Below are 18,109 nucleotides of genomic sequence, written 5' to 3'. Positions count from 1 at the left end.
GCTACTGGTTCTGAAACGTTTTAGTCATCAAGAAAAAAAACGACCATTCAAAATCCAACGTCTTGATATCGTTTGCTGTGTAAGACATTTCATCAAACCCCACACACAGCGGCAACTGCTTGTTCGCATATGGAAGATCGGCAAAACTTCGATTCCAGATACGCAGCACTAGCAGAGTTCAAGTTAGTCAAACCAGACGGACTTCATAGTTGATCAGAAACGCCTCTATGTCTTCACCACGGTGCCCAGCATGCTGCGTTGATTTCGATGAAGTATTCCTGCTCTTGGTGTTAGGCATACGGGTTCCTCTAAGAGGAAACTAAATTTACCTTGTTTGAAAACAGGACTAGTAGCCCGTTTTCTTATGTGAAAAGGAGGTGATTCTTCTGCAGTCAGGAGCGAAACTTAACTGTTTATCTTAAGTAATACGTTGAATGTCCACACTTTAATAACACGACAAATATCACACCCAATGAATTTTAGCGCATGCATGGTTGCCTCGCGATGCTTTGTTTATGATAAGCGTAAATAAAACACTCGAAGAGTTCTAACATGAGCCATCCAACTTGGCATCTCTTAATCAGGCCGTAATTGCTAATGATGAGACATAGAAAACGGTCTGTTAAGAGCCTTTAAGGTTAAAAGCTATTTGCATACATTATTTGAGATAATCTTTTTCAGGGCGCCCGTTTATGACCCAACTATCTACTGCTCAGAAAAATTGTGTAACTTGCACGCGCGGCGAATAAAATTGTCGGCTCAATTTAGGCCATTGTTATCGAATCATAATTTGCTACTGTTTAGTCTGCAGCCTGCTACAGCTGATATCCAATGTTCCACAATAGTCTTTCTCGCAGTGGCAGTTCTTTCGCTTCAGCAGTCACCCATATCTGCCGTTGACCGAACATTTTTGCGTGCCGCCGATCAAAATTTATCCCTTATTAATAAAATATATCTCGTCACATACCAAGGTAGTTAGTTAACCTTAATGAACATTTGACACATATAATTCGGCGAACCTCGAACGTCTTAGCAGGAAGAGTGTGATGACTGAACAAGTCAGATCTCTTTGTTGTGACGGTGGCACACATATATATTGTTTATTATTGAGCTTAGCTCGCGCACCTCATGGCTTCGTAGTTGCGTCCAACAGGCTCCAGAGCCGGAAGCACTCGATGCCGAGAATCGGCCAAAAACCTATTTCGAGCCTAGTACATGTACTCGTTTTCCTTTGAAGGATGCATGTGATTTAACTCGAGTCCGCCAGCAGCGGCAACATCAACAGCGACAACTCCATAAGCTAGTGTCAATTACCAGGCATGAGCTTCACACGCAGGTCCTTGTTTTTTCTTTCTTTGGATAGAGCTTTTTCTGAACATGATAAAAAAACCTTCAATTTTTCTAGGAACTTGAAACGACCAGCATCATGAGCCACACTATGGCAACGCAGAATCAGCATCATACCCCTCGCAGGTCCTGTCAGCAAACGCACCGCGTTTTATCAATGAAAGGTAAAGTCTTCCAAAGAGATCAACTGCGGTGCTTCGAGCATAGCTAGTTGTAATCTATGATTCGGTCTGTACAAAACACAGAAAAAAGCCCAAGGCTGAGAGGGGGCTATTTTTGGGGACGGCTGCAGCGCGAATTGGCGCTCCGCAATCTTGGTGTTGATGTTGTTACCGTGAGCTGATGATGCGGGGCGTCTTTAGCCGCTGCCGATCTGATCAATACATTATCTTGGGTGCACCATCATCTCCAATAACAGAAAGAGCGGAAGGCAGAAGTAGGCGTAGCAACAGAAGCAGCGGCTGCCATGGCAGCCGCAGTACTACAAGCGGCGCGTCCCCATCTCATCGACGACGCCATAAGTAGATAGACAAAGTGACCAAGTGACTGAAGTTACTGATGAACAAACGTCCACATTCATTCGTACGCGGCACTTACTCTTAGCGCAGCAAGAGCATTGCGATTAAGTGAGGCAGGGGTAAAGACGGGGAAGGTTAGATTAAGCGGTTGAGTTCAGGCCGTATGAGCCGAAACGCGTTCGATGTACTATTACAAGCTTTGCCCTGCTACCGCTGATTGCGACAGGTCTATTCTACGAACAACAACAGCAGAAGAAGCAGAAGTAAAAGTCAAAAGTTTGCCGTCACGTCGCGGCGTGTATTTGACACAGCCGGACGTAGCCGATCGGGGCGCCGCCGTTCGCTCTACTAGCTTGCAGCGGCTGCGGGAACACTACGGCTAATATCGCCTATAAGTGCCATCAGCAACGCCGCCACCAGCGCGAGCAGCAGTAGAAGAATCACCAGCACCACCAGTATTACTATTGCCGCCGACGCCACAGTGGCGCGCGAAGACCCCGCCCACCTTCACTTTGTCGCCCTTTCCACAAGGCCTCCATCGAGCGTCAGCCCTCTCCTTGCCGGCAGCGGCCAGCGCCGGCTGAGCTGCATTGAACTCGGGATCGTGACGCTCTGATTTGAACTGGACCAGCCGGCGACTGGCCGAAAGGACGAGCAGGACTTAGCCCAGCCAGAGCAGGCACGGAGATAGGCAGCCACTAGCGCGGCAGCTATAGCTAACAGCACCGGGAACAGCAACAACAGCACGAAGCACTATAGGCCGCAGCATTCGACCCGCCACTAACAGCAGGCGGTGACCGCACGAGCAGCAGCTACCAGAAGCCGGACCGCGAAGGATATGATGAACAACACAAGAGAACGAACGAAAAAGAGACGAATCGAGTAGTCATCGTAGTGAGTCTTTCTTAGCCGGCGTTGCTGGTGCTTTGCCACGGCGAGAGCCACTGCAGCAGCCCCAGCATCAGCAGCACAGGATCCATTGGTACCCGTGCTGGCTCCTACCCAGACGGCTACGACAAGCGAATGAACCCACGAACATACGGAGAGCCAGCCGGGACAGTTGGGAAGACAACGATCAAAAAAGATTTCGTTCGTGCCTGCCCGCCAGTGCGCCGAACAGAATAGCAAACGCAGCAGATATCTGGTGCCTGCCTGCCTGCCTGCCTGCCTGCGTGTGTATGTGTACGGCGCCTCCGCAGGTAGAGGGATCACTATCGCAGGTTTAGCAAGCTTGACGAGAGGGTTAGTCCGGCACGCAGTCTGACCGGCTGTACTGACTAGCTAGCTGATGATCGGCCGACTGGCAGATAGGCAAGGCAAGCTCATCCGGGAATCCTGCGGCGCACGCATGGAGTACATGGCGACAAACCACCGAAGGTCTACTACGGGCCGAACTCTACCATCGTCATCCGAAAGAATCGCTGTCATAACCATCATTAGAGGATAGAACAGAGCAAGGAGCTATCACACAGCAAAGCCCTAGCCATCCACGACCGTGGATGTTTTGTAGGTGTAAGCCTCAGTACGTATACGCATAAGACATGTTTCAAGTACTGGATATATTTTTTGTGTTCCAGGATATACCTGTTGATTCATGCGCTAGTGGGCCTGCAATTCGCCGCTGTGAAGTGCGCAACCGCCTTTGAAAGAAAGAAGAAGATTGCTATATTATCGCCGCTTCTATAAAAGCACGGCCTTCGTTAAGTGGCTGGTGTACTCCAGCCAGCCCAACGTGTAGTGAGCTTTTGTGCAAAAATTTTCAATAGTTAAAACTGAGGAGAACGAGTCAACTCTGTCCTAGGCTCACCGGTGTTGTTGTTGTTGTTGCTGCTGTTGTTGTTGCTGCTGACGTATTCACCTGTGCTCGTCGTATCGCCTCAACGTTGATCGTTTTTATACTTTTTGTGCGTTCGAATTTGAAGTGATATAGTGCGGATGCGGTCGTTGTTTTTGTTATGAAGTGAATCGGATTTTTTTGTTGTTGTCTTCTTTTTTGAATTTTTTCTGCCAACTCTCGCCCATTCACTGCCCTTCGTCAACGGATTGATCGTGATGCCCCTGGCAGTTCAGGGGCAGGTGAACTGACAGTGGTCAGCTTTCTCTTTCCCTCTCTCAGACATACTCAGACCCCTATATTCATCAAAGTGCTTGTTCGCTAAGTCAGAATTGGATATAACAACGACCTAGGAGCTGCCTCAGGGTGTCGTTATGGTAACTTTGCAAGCGACATTGTGAGTACCAGAACGCTGGTGTTCGAGAGGATACCTCGAAATCGACAGTGTTTTCTCGCTGTGCTTAAGTGTGCAGGTGTGCAGTGCCTTCTGTATTCGTTTGTGTATGCGTCTATGAATGTGTGGTGTTTATTAGTGCGAGACTGTGAGCTTGTTGCTAACACCGTGCTTGTCGCCAACGTGAACTCTGCTATAGTATCACGCACTAAGATTGATACAGGCATCTCATGGAGGAGGTACCGTCAATACCGGGGGTTGGAGCCCTGCACGGAGCCGCATCGGCGTTCGCGGCGGTCCACGGAGCTATTCCAGTTGATCAACGAACTCACGAGGGTCGTTACGTATGGGAACCGCGCATCAACCCCTTTACCGGGTAAGAGGTTTTTTTTGACATTTCCGATAACAGTTGTACTGAGCAGGAGGGTTATAATTAGTCACTTTTAAGATTCATATGTGATATGGCTTGATAACGGAATTCTAGGTACTAGCTATGCATACATTGAAAACAAAATCATCCTAATAAGATGTAAACTGCTTTTCAATTTATGGTCAGTATACCCCGTTGGTAATAGTTTTGCTTTGCCTATTCCCCAGTTGACTAAGATCGGCCTTATAAACTCATCGCAACGCACGCGTATACATAAAGCATTACATGCATATATGCACATTCTTACTATCATTCGTGGCCCGCTCTTCAACTTATGAGAACCCTTACGATGTAGTTCATTATCATCATCGTTATTACCTGAGACACTCGTGCTCTGTAGCAAATCTAAGTGCAGTTCCAAAATTCGATACGCTCTGCGATATCATGCCCGCTCCCCTGCAAGAGCGTTTGCTATTCATCTCACCACAAAGTGCTCGCTAGCACCTGTTGCCGTTCCGAGAATCGACTTAGCAAGTAGGACAAGGGGTCCGCTTGAATTAGCAAAAATGTCCCCAGCAAAGTTCAGCGCCAGTGTATGTGCAGAAATTTCAGGGTCTAGATGTGAAGGTTCGAGACTAGGAAAAAGTATCATTTGTTTCGTGCTGGGATCAGCTGTCTGAAGCAATGTTTGGACGCAAGGCAATACTGAAAAGCAATACGTGTCAGGCCTGAATTGACCTTCTTCTGGTCGTTTTATATGCGTCTCGTCTGCTTAAACGAATTCTTTATTTCGAGGAGCTTAGAGCAGAGGATCTTGTCAAAAATAGTGTTGAAATAATTACATCCCGAATCGTTCCGTAGCTATATTTTTCTAGCTGCTTGTTGAGACTGATGGTATTTGGAAATAACATAACCTTTGAATCGGCTATGTCCATGACCTTCTCTATGCAGACTGACATTGAACGGCATAGGACCAGCTGTTAGCTGTTCCACGATCTTCAACAGCTATAAGATGTCTACGTACGAGAGATACTCGAAAATGATTTGCCAAATTGTAGCCATGATAATTGCAGCATTTACAGCAAAAATATCATTGGTAATATTATTTCAGCCCCTTACCACGATCAGGATAGAGAAAGATAAGGATACACTTGTTATATCCTTGAAAATTCGCTATGACTAAGTTGTTTCTGGATTTAAGCTAGACTTATTTTACAGCTGGCAGTTTTTTTATTTTACTCAAGCACACATACCCTTAGAGTATTTGCTATACACTTTTCCCAGTAAACTTTACGAGTGCAAATCAAATCCGTTCTCAAGAATCGGTCTATTTAACTGGAGTCATATTCACTTGTATATACATGTATTGTTTATTTCTCGTTTGTTAGCTGTTTACTTGTCGACGCCGTTATCAATGGGTCGGCCCGTTATTCTTTTCACTCATCATGATCTTTGGCCGTTTTGGACATTTGATCGCTAGTGGAAGAGAGGTAATGCGTAGCAGGTTTTTTCGGGAGCATATCCGTCACTGATTATGAAGAAGCCTTCTGGTGCCTGAAAGAATATTTGGGGGCTCCCACAGACCTAGTGATGCATCTGTCGTTTTTCGCATCGCCGTCGTCGTCACTCACTGTCGGAACGATAGGTCTGTAAGAGGAACAACACTGGATCTGAGTTGGCTACAAATCATAGCGGCATCCTAGGTCGCCTTTTACAAACATCGTGTCCTTAGAATAGACTTCCATCATCTTATTGCCACATTTGCATACGACCTAGTGCATTAGCTACGGCAATTCCGCGTCTGGCTGTTCAGTCTTGTACTTTTTTAGACTTCCGAACGTTGAGCAAAACGCACTAATGTACTTCCGTAGTTCATTGGGGTCTTGTCGTTGATCGTATTACCCCTGCATCATATTCAATTGTTAGTTCGCTCCAATCAGCGGAGCAGTTTCGTGTCTGATTTATGCTAGTTAGACACCTGGGACGAGGAATCCACTGCTATCATCGTCACCGCATATACAAAATCACTGCCAATGCCGGTAAACAAAAACGTACTAGTTAAAATCCTTCCGACACATCTTCTATTGAAACTACCTAAATAGAAGCTTAAACAATCAAGTAATGTCGGAGTTGGAGTAAATAAAATGTACACGAAAACATGGCATCTAATTCTAATCTCAAATAGTTTTTATAGAATCTTGCTAATCAAGGGTTCATCGTTTCTCATTTGATCTATTCAACTTCGACATTTTAGTATTCAACGGCACGCGTATTCGTTGACCCCGAGCAACCTTTATCAACGGATTATTGACAAGCTCCGTATCTGAATAATACAGAAGTGTTCTTATCGGAACGTAGGCTGAGCTCGATCGCTAAACAGCAGAATGGGTAGAAGCTTATAGTGTACAATAGTAACTGTCAACGCTACAACAAGCGCAGGGTTGCTTGATAGGTACTCATAGTGGAAGCCAGCCACAATATCAGTTCGCCATGTTAAAACTAGTTCATATGTTACTAGGAGATGTCTGCCCTGCGTTAGCGATTAAACCAAGTAAATAGGCAAATGTCTACGATTGTAAAATCAGGCGACGATTTCCAGTAGAAGTGGTTCACTCAAGTCACTGCCCTCGTATGGCCATTGTGAACCAGCCTCAGATCCTATTTCGGTAGTACTACAATGATGACCTGTTGTAGCTTGCTCCTGTCCTCAACTCCCGCCTTGGCAAACTAAACAGGTTCCCGCCTAATTTACAATGTACACTGAATATTTATACAATTATTTTTTAATTTATACAATTAGAGGCCTTTTCCCGACGAGCGAATTTAGCCAAGCATATGTATGCATATATATATATATATATATACATGATTGACGAAAAAATTTTTTTAGCTACAAGTCACATATCTCAGGTATATGTCAATTCGGGGCTGGTCCCATTCGAAAGTTGGGATTTGGCAGCAGTAGGTGCGCTAAAATAGCCTAAATGAATAAAATGCTAAATGGACCTTTTATTGTAGTTTCAGTTTAGGAAATTTCGACGTATAAAACACCCCTTGTAGTGATCGGCCAATTACGGACGAAGCTGATGAAATGCTTGTGGAAACGGAGCAAGATCGACTCGTGAATAGCTATGAGATCTGCTAAGAAATAATCTATCAATCGGCAGGCGGTTTTAAACTATTTGAAGGAAGCTGGCTACAAAGAAAGGCTCAATGGCTGGCTCAATCGCGTAATCCATTTGGCGCAAATGGATTACGCGATTGTATTTCCACCTGCAGAGCCCTATAGAAACACAACGGAATCGAAGTATTTCTGGAGTGGTTGATCATGGCCGATGAATCATAAAAAATAGGCTTTTATAATACTTGCTCGGACGAAGCTCGGACTGACACTCCAGTTATGCTACGTGTTTAGTGGAACTGGAAAGGATTCGTGCATGATGAGCTACCCCCACCAGGGAAACCGATTGATTTAGACCTACACTGTCAACGATGAATAAGACTGCAACAGAGCATTGAAAAGTTTGTTTGCTGAGAAGAAGCTCTCGCGTTACTCTCCTCTGAATGACACTGGTCTGTGTCGTATCGGTATTTTTCTTCGTTTTCAATAAAGAACTTCATTGCCCCGGCAGGGTCATCGCGACGGCCACTGCTTATGCCAGTTGGTGTCGAAGTCTTACGGATACCATCACGACGGTTAAGGCGATATGGTTGGCTATTTAGCGGCTCGTCTAGTTGGCTCGTTCTTCCGTTTGCTCGAAAGGATGTTTCCTCTATTCGGACTGCTTGTCTTATCGTCATCACTGTTGCTGTTGTTAGGATTATTATTATAACTATGATCGTTGTCGTCGTCACTGTTCTTTTTCTTATTGCCTTATAGATTTAACAGCGTCCACGGACTCTCGCTGTTGCGGCTAAGTGATTCATTTGCTTTTGTCTTCTATAGGGCGAGTAGATGTACTATTAAACTTATACAAGTTACGGTAACAATTTAGCGCGTCATGATAGCCTTTCCCTTTCATAATATGCGTGAGTGAGTCGGTATGATGGATGTTCCGTACTGCTTACACCGTTGTTGGCTGCGTTCTCGTTCGAGCCGCGTCACTGATTTTTTTGCCAGTTCGTAGTTTTGCCCGTTCATTTGCCGATTCGTCCGTCGACGTTCCAGCAGTGGCCCCCGCGCGAACATAAGCCACCACGTAGATAAATCATCACGCGGGCGGAAATTTTTAGCACCGATACCGTAGCCGTTCGTCCGATTCTTGTTGGCGCTTCTCGACGGCGTCGTGTATCGTTCCGCAGGGGTATGCTGACGACGATTTCTTAGAAGTCTGCGCGTGAACAGATTTCGACTTGATTGGCTCACACCTCGAACTGCTCTGCTTAGCGTGGACGAATAGATTGAGTTGGTGGACCGCTTCCAGACCGGTCAACATAAGCGGGCGTCCGGTTGCTGCGTATTAATCGACCCATTGGAAGGATGCTTGTTTAACTTGTCGTTGTAGCATCATGGGCAGCAGGAAAACCGAACACGGCCACCGAATCGACTATGAACTTCAGAGAGATCGTCGGACCGCGGCGTATTTGTCTTAATATCCTGTAGCCACTCATAGCAGTAATGCCACTCGCCTAACATCAACATGTTGATACAGGTTGTGTCGTATGCGTAAAATGTGCCTATTAACGTTGTTTTTTGGCCATTCTGAAGGAGAGGAACACAGGGGATGGGGGTGGCAGACAAAGCGTACAATTTTTTTTTGCTGCGTAGTTACCGTGGAGTTCCCTAAGTAAACCACAAGCTTGTGTTGCATTATAATGTTCAAATGCTGCGTCGGCCTTCAATCTATTACCACCGAAGTGGTTATGATAAGAACATCTAATTTTGCGAGGTCGATCTTCTTGCGAATCAATAGATACCGAACGTACTCCAGTTGGAAGTAGCCTGCTTGAATACTGATATGCTCATTTAGCAATGCGTTCGATTAATACTAATACGACTGATTATGTCGTCAGCTTTTCACGCGCCGGACTTCGATCTGCCGTCACGGTCCGAAATTGATAAGTTTTCATATATCGTTGCGATAGCTATTGCACAAGTGACTGATGACAGCTCATGTCTGTGTTCTGAACCTCATTTCTCACTAGTGACACAATAGATGGAATTTGAATTACGGAAAACTATTACTTGCTCCTAAATCTTTCTCCTTCACCTTTAAGGTATCGTCCCATTGTTCTCACCAACGTGGCGTCTTTCCACTTCATGTCAAGTTATTGTTACCCTGAATTTACACTATTTTTTATAGAGTAAACTTTCGGCGCATGTGTCATGCATACCAACGTTGATTTCATTTAGGAATCTTTGTTTGGCATATTTTAGCAATTTTCGCATTGACTTTTGCTATCCTAAGCCTCTCTATCTGAAAATAGAGTATTAAATGCACGCCAAGCGCCTCCTCTACTCAGCTTGTCTCAAAAAGATGCTGTCACTTTGGTCTCGGTTCGGAACAATTTATTTCTCCGCTCGGTCACTTGCCTGGCTAGCTGGCTTCAGCTACTGCATATTCGATGTCAATTCGATTGAATCTGCGACAGACAAACAGGCTGACAAACAAGTTGATAGATCAAGGGTCCGACAAACCGCACTACGAGGCCCTCTTTGATTCCTCCACTTAACTCTTTGCCTTCCTCGACACCGTTTCCGAGACAAAGTGTACGGAAAACACGCATCCGACAATGTGCAGCAAGCGTGAGAGTGACCCACAACCGTTAAGGCAACTCTACGTTTCGGCCCATCAACATCATGTCAAAGCAGCCTTTGCAGCATCAAACCGCTCGACCATGTGACAGGACAGTGCAGAGACGGTAACAGCCGTAGAAGATCTCTCAATCGCTAAAGCTTCCCTTGAATTCACTGTGGAACAGTACTAGCATCAACAACTAGGACGATTACAGTGTCCCGGTCTAGCTCTCGAGCTCTGATACTTCAGCTGACCCGGGCTTTGGCCCAGCGTCACATAACGACACAATAAACCTATATATGTTGATAGCCAAATCGAAGGATGTTTTCCGTTGACGTTGATCGACGGAGGGAGATCATTACTAAGTCAGTAAATGCAACTTCGAGGGGATATTCAATCGGGATTATGGATGTCGATGATGACGATGAAGTTCGCTTGTCGGATAATTGTCAAAATGTATCTATTTGTGCGGCAGTAAATAGCTAGTAACCACTCTAAAAACACTGACGTTAATACCTTATTACACGTATCGCATAGTTCGATTAAGAGATAAATACACGTATCGTAAACTATCAGCCAGCAGCGCCGAGTCGCCCATGATTCTTGCCATCAGCTATTGTTGCACTTCATTCAACCCGTGAGCTCGCTCGTTGCGCATCGCCGTCTGTCTGACAAATCTGCCATAGGACCACGTGTAGCAGACAGCGGCCTTGTTACGGTTTTGTTGGCATCCACAGCTATTGCACGTTTCTTTCACACGATCGACATTTGTCGGTTACTAGTCGCCGTCGTCGTTACCGCCGCCGCCGAATCGTAGTAAAATTGGTTTCTGTCTTGTTTTTGGTCGGGCTGTTAGTCTGCGTCCGTTGGCTAATCCTCTTTTTTCTTCATTGTACTGCTACGGTCTTCCTCTGACCCGATCACTGATTAAGGAGTCAATGCACGAGGAAGAAGTTGGACATCCACCAAGAAAGGAGACCCATTACCGCAGCTTTCGTCATCTTCGTTGTCGCCGGCCAGTGTCGACATCACGCTGCACTCCGGTGATGAAACTTTAGCGTTCTTACTCCGTCTTCGACGACGGGAGGCGGCAGCAGCACCAAACTTATCCATCGGCAGCAGTTTCCGCCTAGCGCCTTCTTATGATTGAATGCCATTGCTTCTGCTGTCGCCAGTTTTTTGCTTCTAGCATTTATGCTACTGTTGTTGCTGCTGCCACCGCTGCTGTTGTTGACGCAAGTTAGATTGGCGTCTCCGTCTTGAACGATCGGAGTTGGGAGAGGACAAACTCGTCCATCGATAGAGCTCCAGGTCCCCTGTGTCTTAGTCTGTCTCTTCGCGTGCACACTCGCTGTTGATAGTTGCTAGCCTTGATCGGTAGATCCTTATGTACGGCGAGCTCCAGACGGACCCTGAACGAATTCTTTTTGTTTGCGATCTCCGCGAGCCTTATTTGGTTTTCTACTTTTCGTTTCTACTTTTTCATTTTTCTTCTTGAATCGCTTCAGATTCGACTTGTCGCTGCAGCCGTTGAAAGCTGCCGCTAGAAGGTTTGACGAAGGAACAAAACTCACGAAAAAAGTACACTTGGGCCTAGCGACCCAGCGGACCCCTCGTGGTGTTTTGCGAACTAAAGGAATAGGCAGAGGTTCGTTGGCCAGCAAATGCTGCTTTTTAGTGCTCAATGCATCTCATTTTCCCTCTTAGTCTTTTTTAGCGGGACGAGGAATTAGACGGCGACACGGTTCAGTTAGAAGATGAGCGGGAACAATGCTCGCATCGAAAAAAACAATTATTGGAAAGAGCTTTTTTTATTCGCATAAGCTGTGCAGTTCTGTGTACCGCTGATGGGATTTAAAGCAACAACCGATGGTATTTTTCAACCAGAAACTGGGTTGTCCAAACCTCTGCATCGACAGAAAGGATTACTATCCGCTGAGTTGAGCCGATACTTCGAGTCGATGACGATCAAAGCCTTGCTACCCTCTAAGAGATGCGGGAATAGCAGGTAACGCTATGGCAAGGACATGAGCCGGCTTCTGGCAGCGACTGGCCATTGTGATCTACCAGAAGAATACAAGAGCAAGGTTGCTTTATGAACTAGGGGACTCTCAAACTCGCCAGTACCTTATCATTTTCGTGGGCATCGTCGACCTCCCGTCGGTAGCCGAGGGATTCCTGGAGCTCAATGGCGTTTCAACCTACGGATAATTTTCCGAGTCGGTGTCGTCCGTGTGTTTACATTGTTTAATTCTAAGCGCCTGTCGGGAAGGTCCGTGAGCAGGATGACGATGGCTCGTCTCTGCCGTTTCTGTTTCACTGCATAGCACTACTCTTCTATGGGAGCTGTGAAAAGGACAGTGCCGCTAAGTGAAGTGCACCATTGCAAAGGACAAGCGATGGTAGACAGCGCCGATTGCTTGCTGTTGGGTAGTCACCGCAACTATTCATCTCGATCAAACGCGTCACGCATATCAGAAACTTAAATCGTCTTAATTTAAAACGAAAGCTCTTGTATATGCTATACAAGGGATGCGAACAGATTACGAGCTGTTCACAAGAAAAATACCCTTATTCTAGGATAGTAACAGTCGTAATTCAAGTATCATCCTGAAAATATGCTTAATTCAGCCCTTTGTGACGAAGAAACCCACTCGTTCACATAACGCGAATGAGGTTCTATTCATTCAAACTGAAAACAAATGAACATTTTTAATGCATTCATTTCACGAGATCTCGTTGTGTTCCTCGTACGCTTTGCAAACGCACGCCTATCGCTGAAGCTGAATTCATATAATGAATAAGGAAAGGCTGCCAGGTGTTAATCTGTAGCGTCATCCAGGCGACTTCTCTGACTGTGACCATTATGCCTTGATGGATCAACAACACGATAGAAAGGCACGGTCGTAACTAGAGGCGAAATTGCATTTTGCCAAAAGGATGTATTTCGTGCTCACTTAATACTTTTATATTCGTGTGTGTTTATTCTCAATTAGTATCTATGTTTGTATGTGTGTGTCATCTTGCACGAGTTTCGATATTGAATTTAACTTACCTGTTTATTTTATTACAGTTTACCCGCTTCTCCTGAGCTGGCCTTGCAACAAGCCGCTATGGGGGCGATGGGCGCTCGATCTCCGTACCGGCTGTCTCCGTACCTTGACCAACTTTACAATCCGTTCGCTAGTGGCTCTCCGCTTATGAGGGTGCTTAGCCCACTTGACCCTCGAAGTTCGTACAGTAAGAATATTCGATAGTAATAATAATCATAATAGTAACTTGTGTTGAATTGCTTGTCTAGTAGGTCTAAAGAGCAACTTTTTTTTTGTCGTTTTTTGCTATTAGTTAGGACCGACCTATTATAAATGCTATATTGTTGTTGGGATGTTCATTTGATTACGCATTTGATTTGTTTCTGTCTCCCGGCTAGATTGTTATAGACCTGTTATGAACATACATATACGTATGCTCCTTTATGCATTACGAATACGTACACAACATATTGAAACGCGTCTAAGACGAATCACATCGACAGCCAGTAACCACTGGTGCAAAAACCATTTCCGTACCACGTCGATAAACATCATTCTGGCTCGTGAAGATCTTCAGTTACCGTTACAAGCGGTGACCTTCCTTTCCCCGGTGGCATATTCCGAATATGTGTACGGGCTTGACGTGATTCTTATCGGCCTGGTCGGTTATTCTCTCTCTATCACTCTATCTCATGTTTGGTGGCATCTCCCGTTAGTGACCATTAACGAGACAATTCGCGAAGAGAATCATAATCAAGCTGGCCGTGCATATTTTTTAAAGAACTTTCGATTAGTATCCTCTAAGGTGGATGCAGTGCGCTTTGAGGTTGTTTTGCTCAAATCTGAAAAAAAATTGTCGGTAGCTCGGACAGCTCATCTTCAGCGATCACACCCTCATGTTTCGCAAACTTTTGACCAGACATTCCGTATTTGCTCATCGCGCTTTTACTACTAAAGTTCTCTGGTCCTGCCTTCGTGGTTCGTCCACTTATCAGTTCACCGGGTAGTCTCGTCGAACATCGGACATCGTCGTTAGTGTCATCTTGTTACATTATTTGCTAAGTGAAAGTAGCATCCGTATCTCGATTCTGGATCGAGATCGACATCATAATGTCTTTCAACCCTATTCTCATTCGATCTCGTTCATTTGACAGTCTCAGTATGTGCACAGACCTCCTCTGCCTTTCCCTGTTTTTGCTGTTGCTATTTAAGGCTGCGCAAAATTCGTCGAACCTATCGTGCCGTTAGCACATTATCGTCGTCCCTGTTCAGCCACTGACAGGTCTGGTTGTTTTGTCACTGCGGATGCTAGGACCACCGTTACCGTTACCAGCACCGAACCCTCTGCCATCCGTTGCAATCATCGAATCCATGCATGACCAGCGACTGATCGCTCCGATCAGCTATTTGTTATTTTAATATTCTTTGTTTGGTATTCCAATACGGCCAGCGGCGCTATGGCTAGCGCCGGCTCCAGCGTTCGCCATGTGCATCGTTCAAAGACGGACGCCACTCTCTTGTACGCTGCCTTGTTTGCCACGCCTTGGATGTATTCCAGCGGTATTTGCGTTAGTCCCGTTTGCCTGCTGTTCGTCATAGCTGTTACCTTCTCGATCGTCTATCAGCATATCCATAATTGTACCACCGCTAAGGAGTTCTTACAATCACCTTCTACAACCGTTCGCCGCTCTCGGTGCACCTCGTTAGGCGTCTATTTCTAATCTTCCCCATTTATCTATCTCGTCCCCACGTCCTTACACGGCAACAACTATTGCACTTTTTCGTTTCACCCCGACGCATTTTGCCCTGACCAATCCAACTCAGCCACATCAGAGCCTCTTAGCAGCAGCGTTAACGTTTTTGTTGGCATGTTCAACGCCGGTTGACAGAAACCATTTTAACACATAAGCGATATATATATATATATATATATATAGAGGTTGTTTAAACGTAAGTAAATGGATAGTAGTTCGACGAGTTCGCTCGATATTGGCCCTTTGACTCTGTTTCTCACCGAGCTGAGAGGTTGGTGAAGGCTCGATGTATCCGAATAACGCGAGCGATCAATCGCGTTTGAGAAGCTACGTTCATCTCAGTTGCTGATGACGTTGCTGTTGGCAGAACAATCTCATCGTCGGAGCGTGGGAAGGCCTAGACTGCAGAGAAATGCAAAATGAAAGTAAAAAAAAAATATCATAGAACAAGTATAAGGCACTTAAGCATACGCGTGCGGTGAAATCTAGAATTGCAGTTTCGATTGCAGCTCTCGCCTCCCCGACGGGCTAACATCGTGATTCGCTTAAATCTACTGCCATCTCGATCGGTGGACGAGGTCAGTTGCTGGGTTCGGTGGGTGTGCGTTTATCACCACACGACCCATTGGGCACGAAAGGCGAAGCATCTTGTTGTTGCCAGCATCTGCGTCAGCGGGAGAGGCAGAACAGCCGTGGTAGGTCATGACGAGAGACACACGATCTTCCTACTGGTCGATGGTGTTGACGTTGACGGCGTCGCTGCCACTGCCGCTATGACTCATCATAGCGAAAAATGAGAGGCATAGTTCGTCAGGATCGATAGGACGTTTAATAGGAACCTATTGCCGGAAAAGCGCATGCAGAGAGATACGCACCAATTACGTGTGTAGATTTATTAGTGCTGTAAATAGCAAACAAAGGCCGGCGAGCCGGTCGTCTTCGCAAGCCAGCAGAAGCAGTCACCGAAAAAGTGAGGATACCAAATAAAGTGCAACAAAATAATTAAGATCTACAATATCTATCGATTGGGAAATTGGTTTGTTTTGTGGACAACAAATGATATTTGGTCTCGTAATATCTTACTATCGGTCTTTATCTCCGTCAAGCTTATTGGAATGGAATGGATGGCAAGCAATCCAGTTCGATATTCAGTCTAGAGACCATCCATGAGATGCGCGATTTTTTTTCATTCACGCATCAGACAACGATCGCATCACCTATACCAAGCGGCGTCTCTCATCATTTTTCATTTCTGATGCTGCCGCTGCTACTCTAATGATACTGAAAACGGCACTTTTCTGCCACTGCTGTCGTTGAATACTCAACTGTATCAGGCAAGGCTGTATTGCGCAGATCCTCGCATACAGTTATAGCACATCGGACACGGGTGAACTAAATTGGCTTTTTTTTTAATACCTTTTTTGTTGCCAATCCCGCCAAACGAGATCATTACATGAGCTCGGGTGTCGACTACAATGTCTCTACAGATGCGGGCAATGGTACGCAAAAACGGACGTTCGATATCTCGATCAAGCACTGTGACGATGATAAAGCCAAGTCTTATCATACTAAATACTGTATTCTTAACTGAGCTAAGTCGATGAGCTACACCTTCCTGTTATATTTTCGTAAATCTCAAAATAGGATCTTATACGGAACAGCATGATAGCGTCGCTCACGTTACCACGTAACATATTTTTCGTTGCAATACACGCAGTCCGCCTACTGCTGTTAGATTCCGCGTTGCTTCACGTAACCCGCACTCCGAAGTGCGTCATTATTCTATTATAGTACAACGACCTTCTGTAGGAAAATCACAGGAAACGGAGCACGTCAGCATCGACCTCTGCCAACAACAGCAAATACAATAGGCGCGAACAGCATTGTCAACAAAGACAAAATCGAAAGGCCAACAGAAAGCTTAAGTGAACACGTCAAATAGATCGCCATAGTTGTAACAACGAAAAGCCAGACCATAAACGATGGTTGGAGAACACGTCGCGGCGGCGCATAGGAGCTGCCACGTTTCGCTGATCTGCGTAACCGGTAGCCCGCTACTGGCTGAGTCCGGCGCCCGCAGAAGTCACTGCTATGGCAATCGGCTCAGGCCGTATAGGAGTCGCACCCGTAGCAGCTACAACATTTTGGTCGTTGTAACCCGTTGGTGAAGACGAGCGCGAAAAGATTATGAAGCTCGTTTCTTTCGTTCTTTGTCGCGCGGCCCACAGACGTTAATATGACCATTACTCCTCGACGTAGTTTGATCCTTCTCACTCATAAAGTCGTTTTGTATAATACATTGTCAAGCAAGTTTTTTTATTCGAACAGATCCGAGGAACGATTGGCGCTCAGCCGTCGGCCTATCGGTGGTTCTCTTTACACGAACAGCTTAAGACATGCTGTGTGGGTGTGTGGAGCTCGAGCTACGACAGGCATCCGGATATGCTGTGCATAACGGCGTGGCCGTCTATTCGTCCTCTGAAAAGGCCCAACAGACAAGAATTGCTGAGTAGAAGAAGAAAAACAAGCTCTGAATGTTCGTAGCGATCTCTGCTGCCATATCGGCATACGAATGAGATAAAAGGAGTTTCTCAGAACACCATCAACTATCATCGCCGCAAGCAGCAGCAGCAGCATCAGCATCTCCGCGGTTATCAACGAAGGTCATCACGAAAACTATAACATCGAACAAAACATCGTTTTCACAGCAGGGCGGATTATATTAACGCTTAGAATTAGACAGAGTAGGACATTGAAAAGGCACATAGAGGAAGGGGTATAGTTATGTTTTTATAGTGTAATTTATCACTTTTTAGTGTACGTTGTCCGTTGTATATTATACGTACACAGACGTAACATCCCCTGTAGTACTCTTGGCTTACGTCGTGATATAGAAACAGATGAGTGGATCATTACTAAACTAGACTGCATGACGTAACGTATTATTTTAAAATATTTTACGTTAGCAGTCTATATAGAGATTCCTAATACTCACTGCCCATTGGTCATGTGACTACGAGTGCAAAGAGTGTAATTATATGATAGTAATAGATATACGTCCGAGTAACCGATTATTATATTGATATTATAGAGAATAATGAATGGCTTTCTCGTTGCTAGGG

At 45.5% G+C, this 18,109-nt stretch overlaps 1 protein-coding gene across 2 annotated transcripts in view; it reads left to right on the top strand.

Moving 5' to 3' along the window:
- Positions 1-2,469: 2,469 nt before the first annotated feature.
- LOC111258677 (uncharacterized) overlaps positions 2,470-18,109 on the top strand; it is a 71,084-nt gene continuing 55,444 nt past the window's right edge. The window contains exons 1-2 of one of the 2 annotated variants that reach the window (XM_022830138.2): positions 2,470-4,469; positions 13,275-13,432. In XM_022830138.2, the coding sequence (XP_022685873.1) occupies positions 4,324-4,469; positions 13,275-13,432 (304 nt within the window). In that variant the 5' untranslated portion in view covers positions 2,470-4,323. Of the gene's footprint in view, positions 4,470-13,274; positions 13,442-18,109 lie in introns of both variants that reach the window. The other variant, XM_022830137.2, reaches the window with a different exon arrangement.

Source organism: Varroa jacobsoni, unplaced genomic scaffold (genome assembly GCF_002532875.2).
Source record: "Varroa jacobsoni isolate VJ856 unplaced genomic scaffold, vjacob_1.0 scaffold_254, whole genome shotgun sequence".
NCBI classification, from domain to species: Eukaryota; Metazoa; Arthropoda; class Arachnida; order Mesostigmata; family Varroidae; genus Varroa; species Varroa jacobsoni.
Note: the sequence above shows the minus strand (reverse complement) of the source record. Positions and strands in the feature narration are given on the sequence as shown.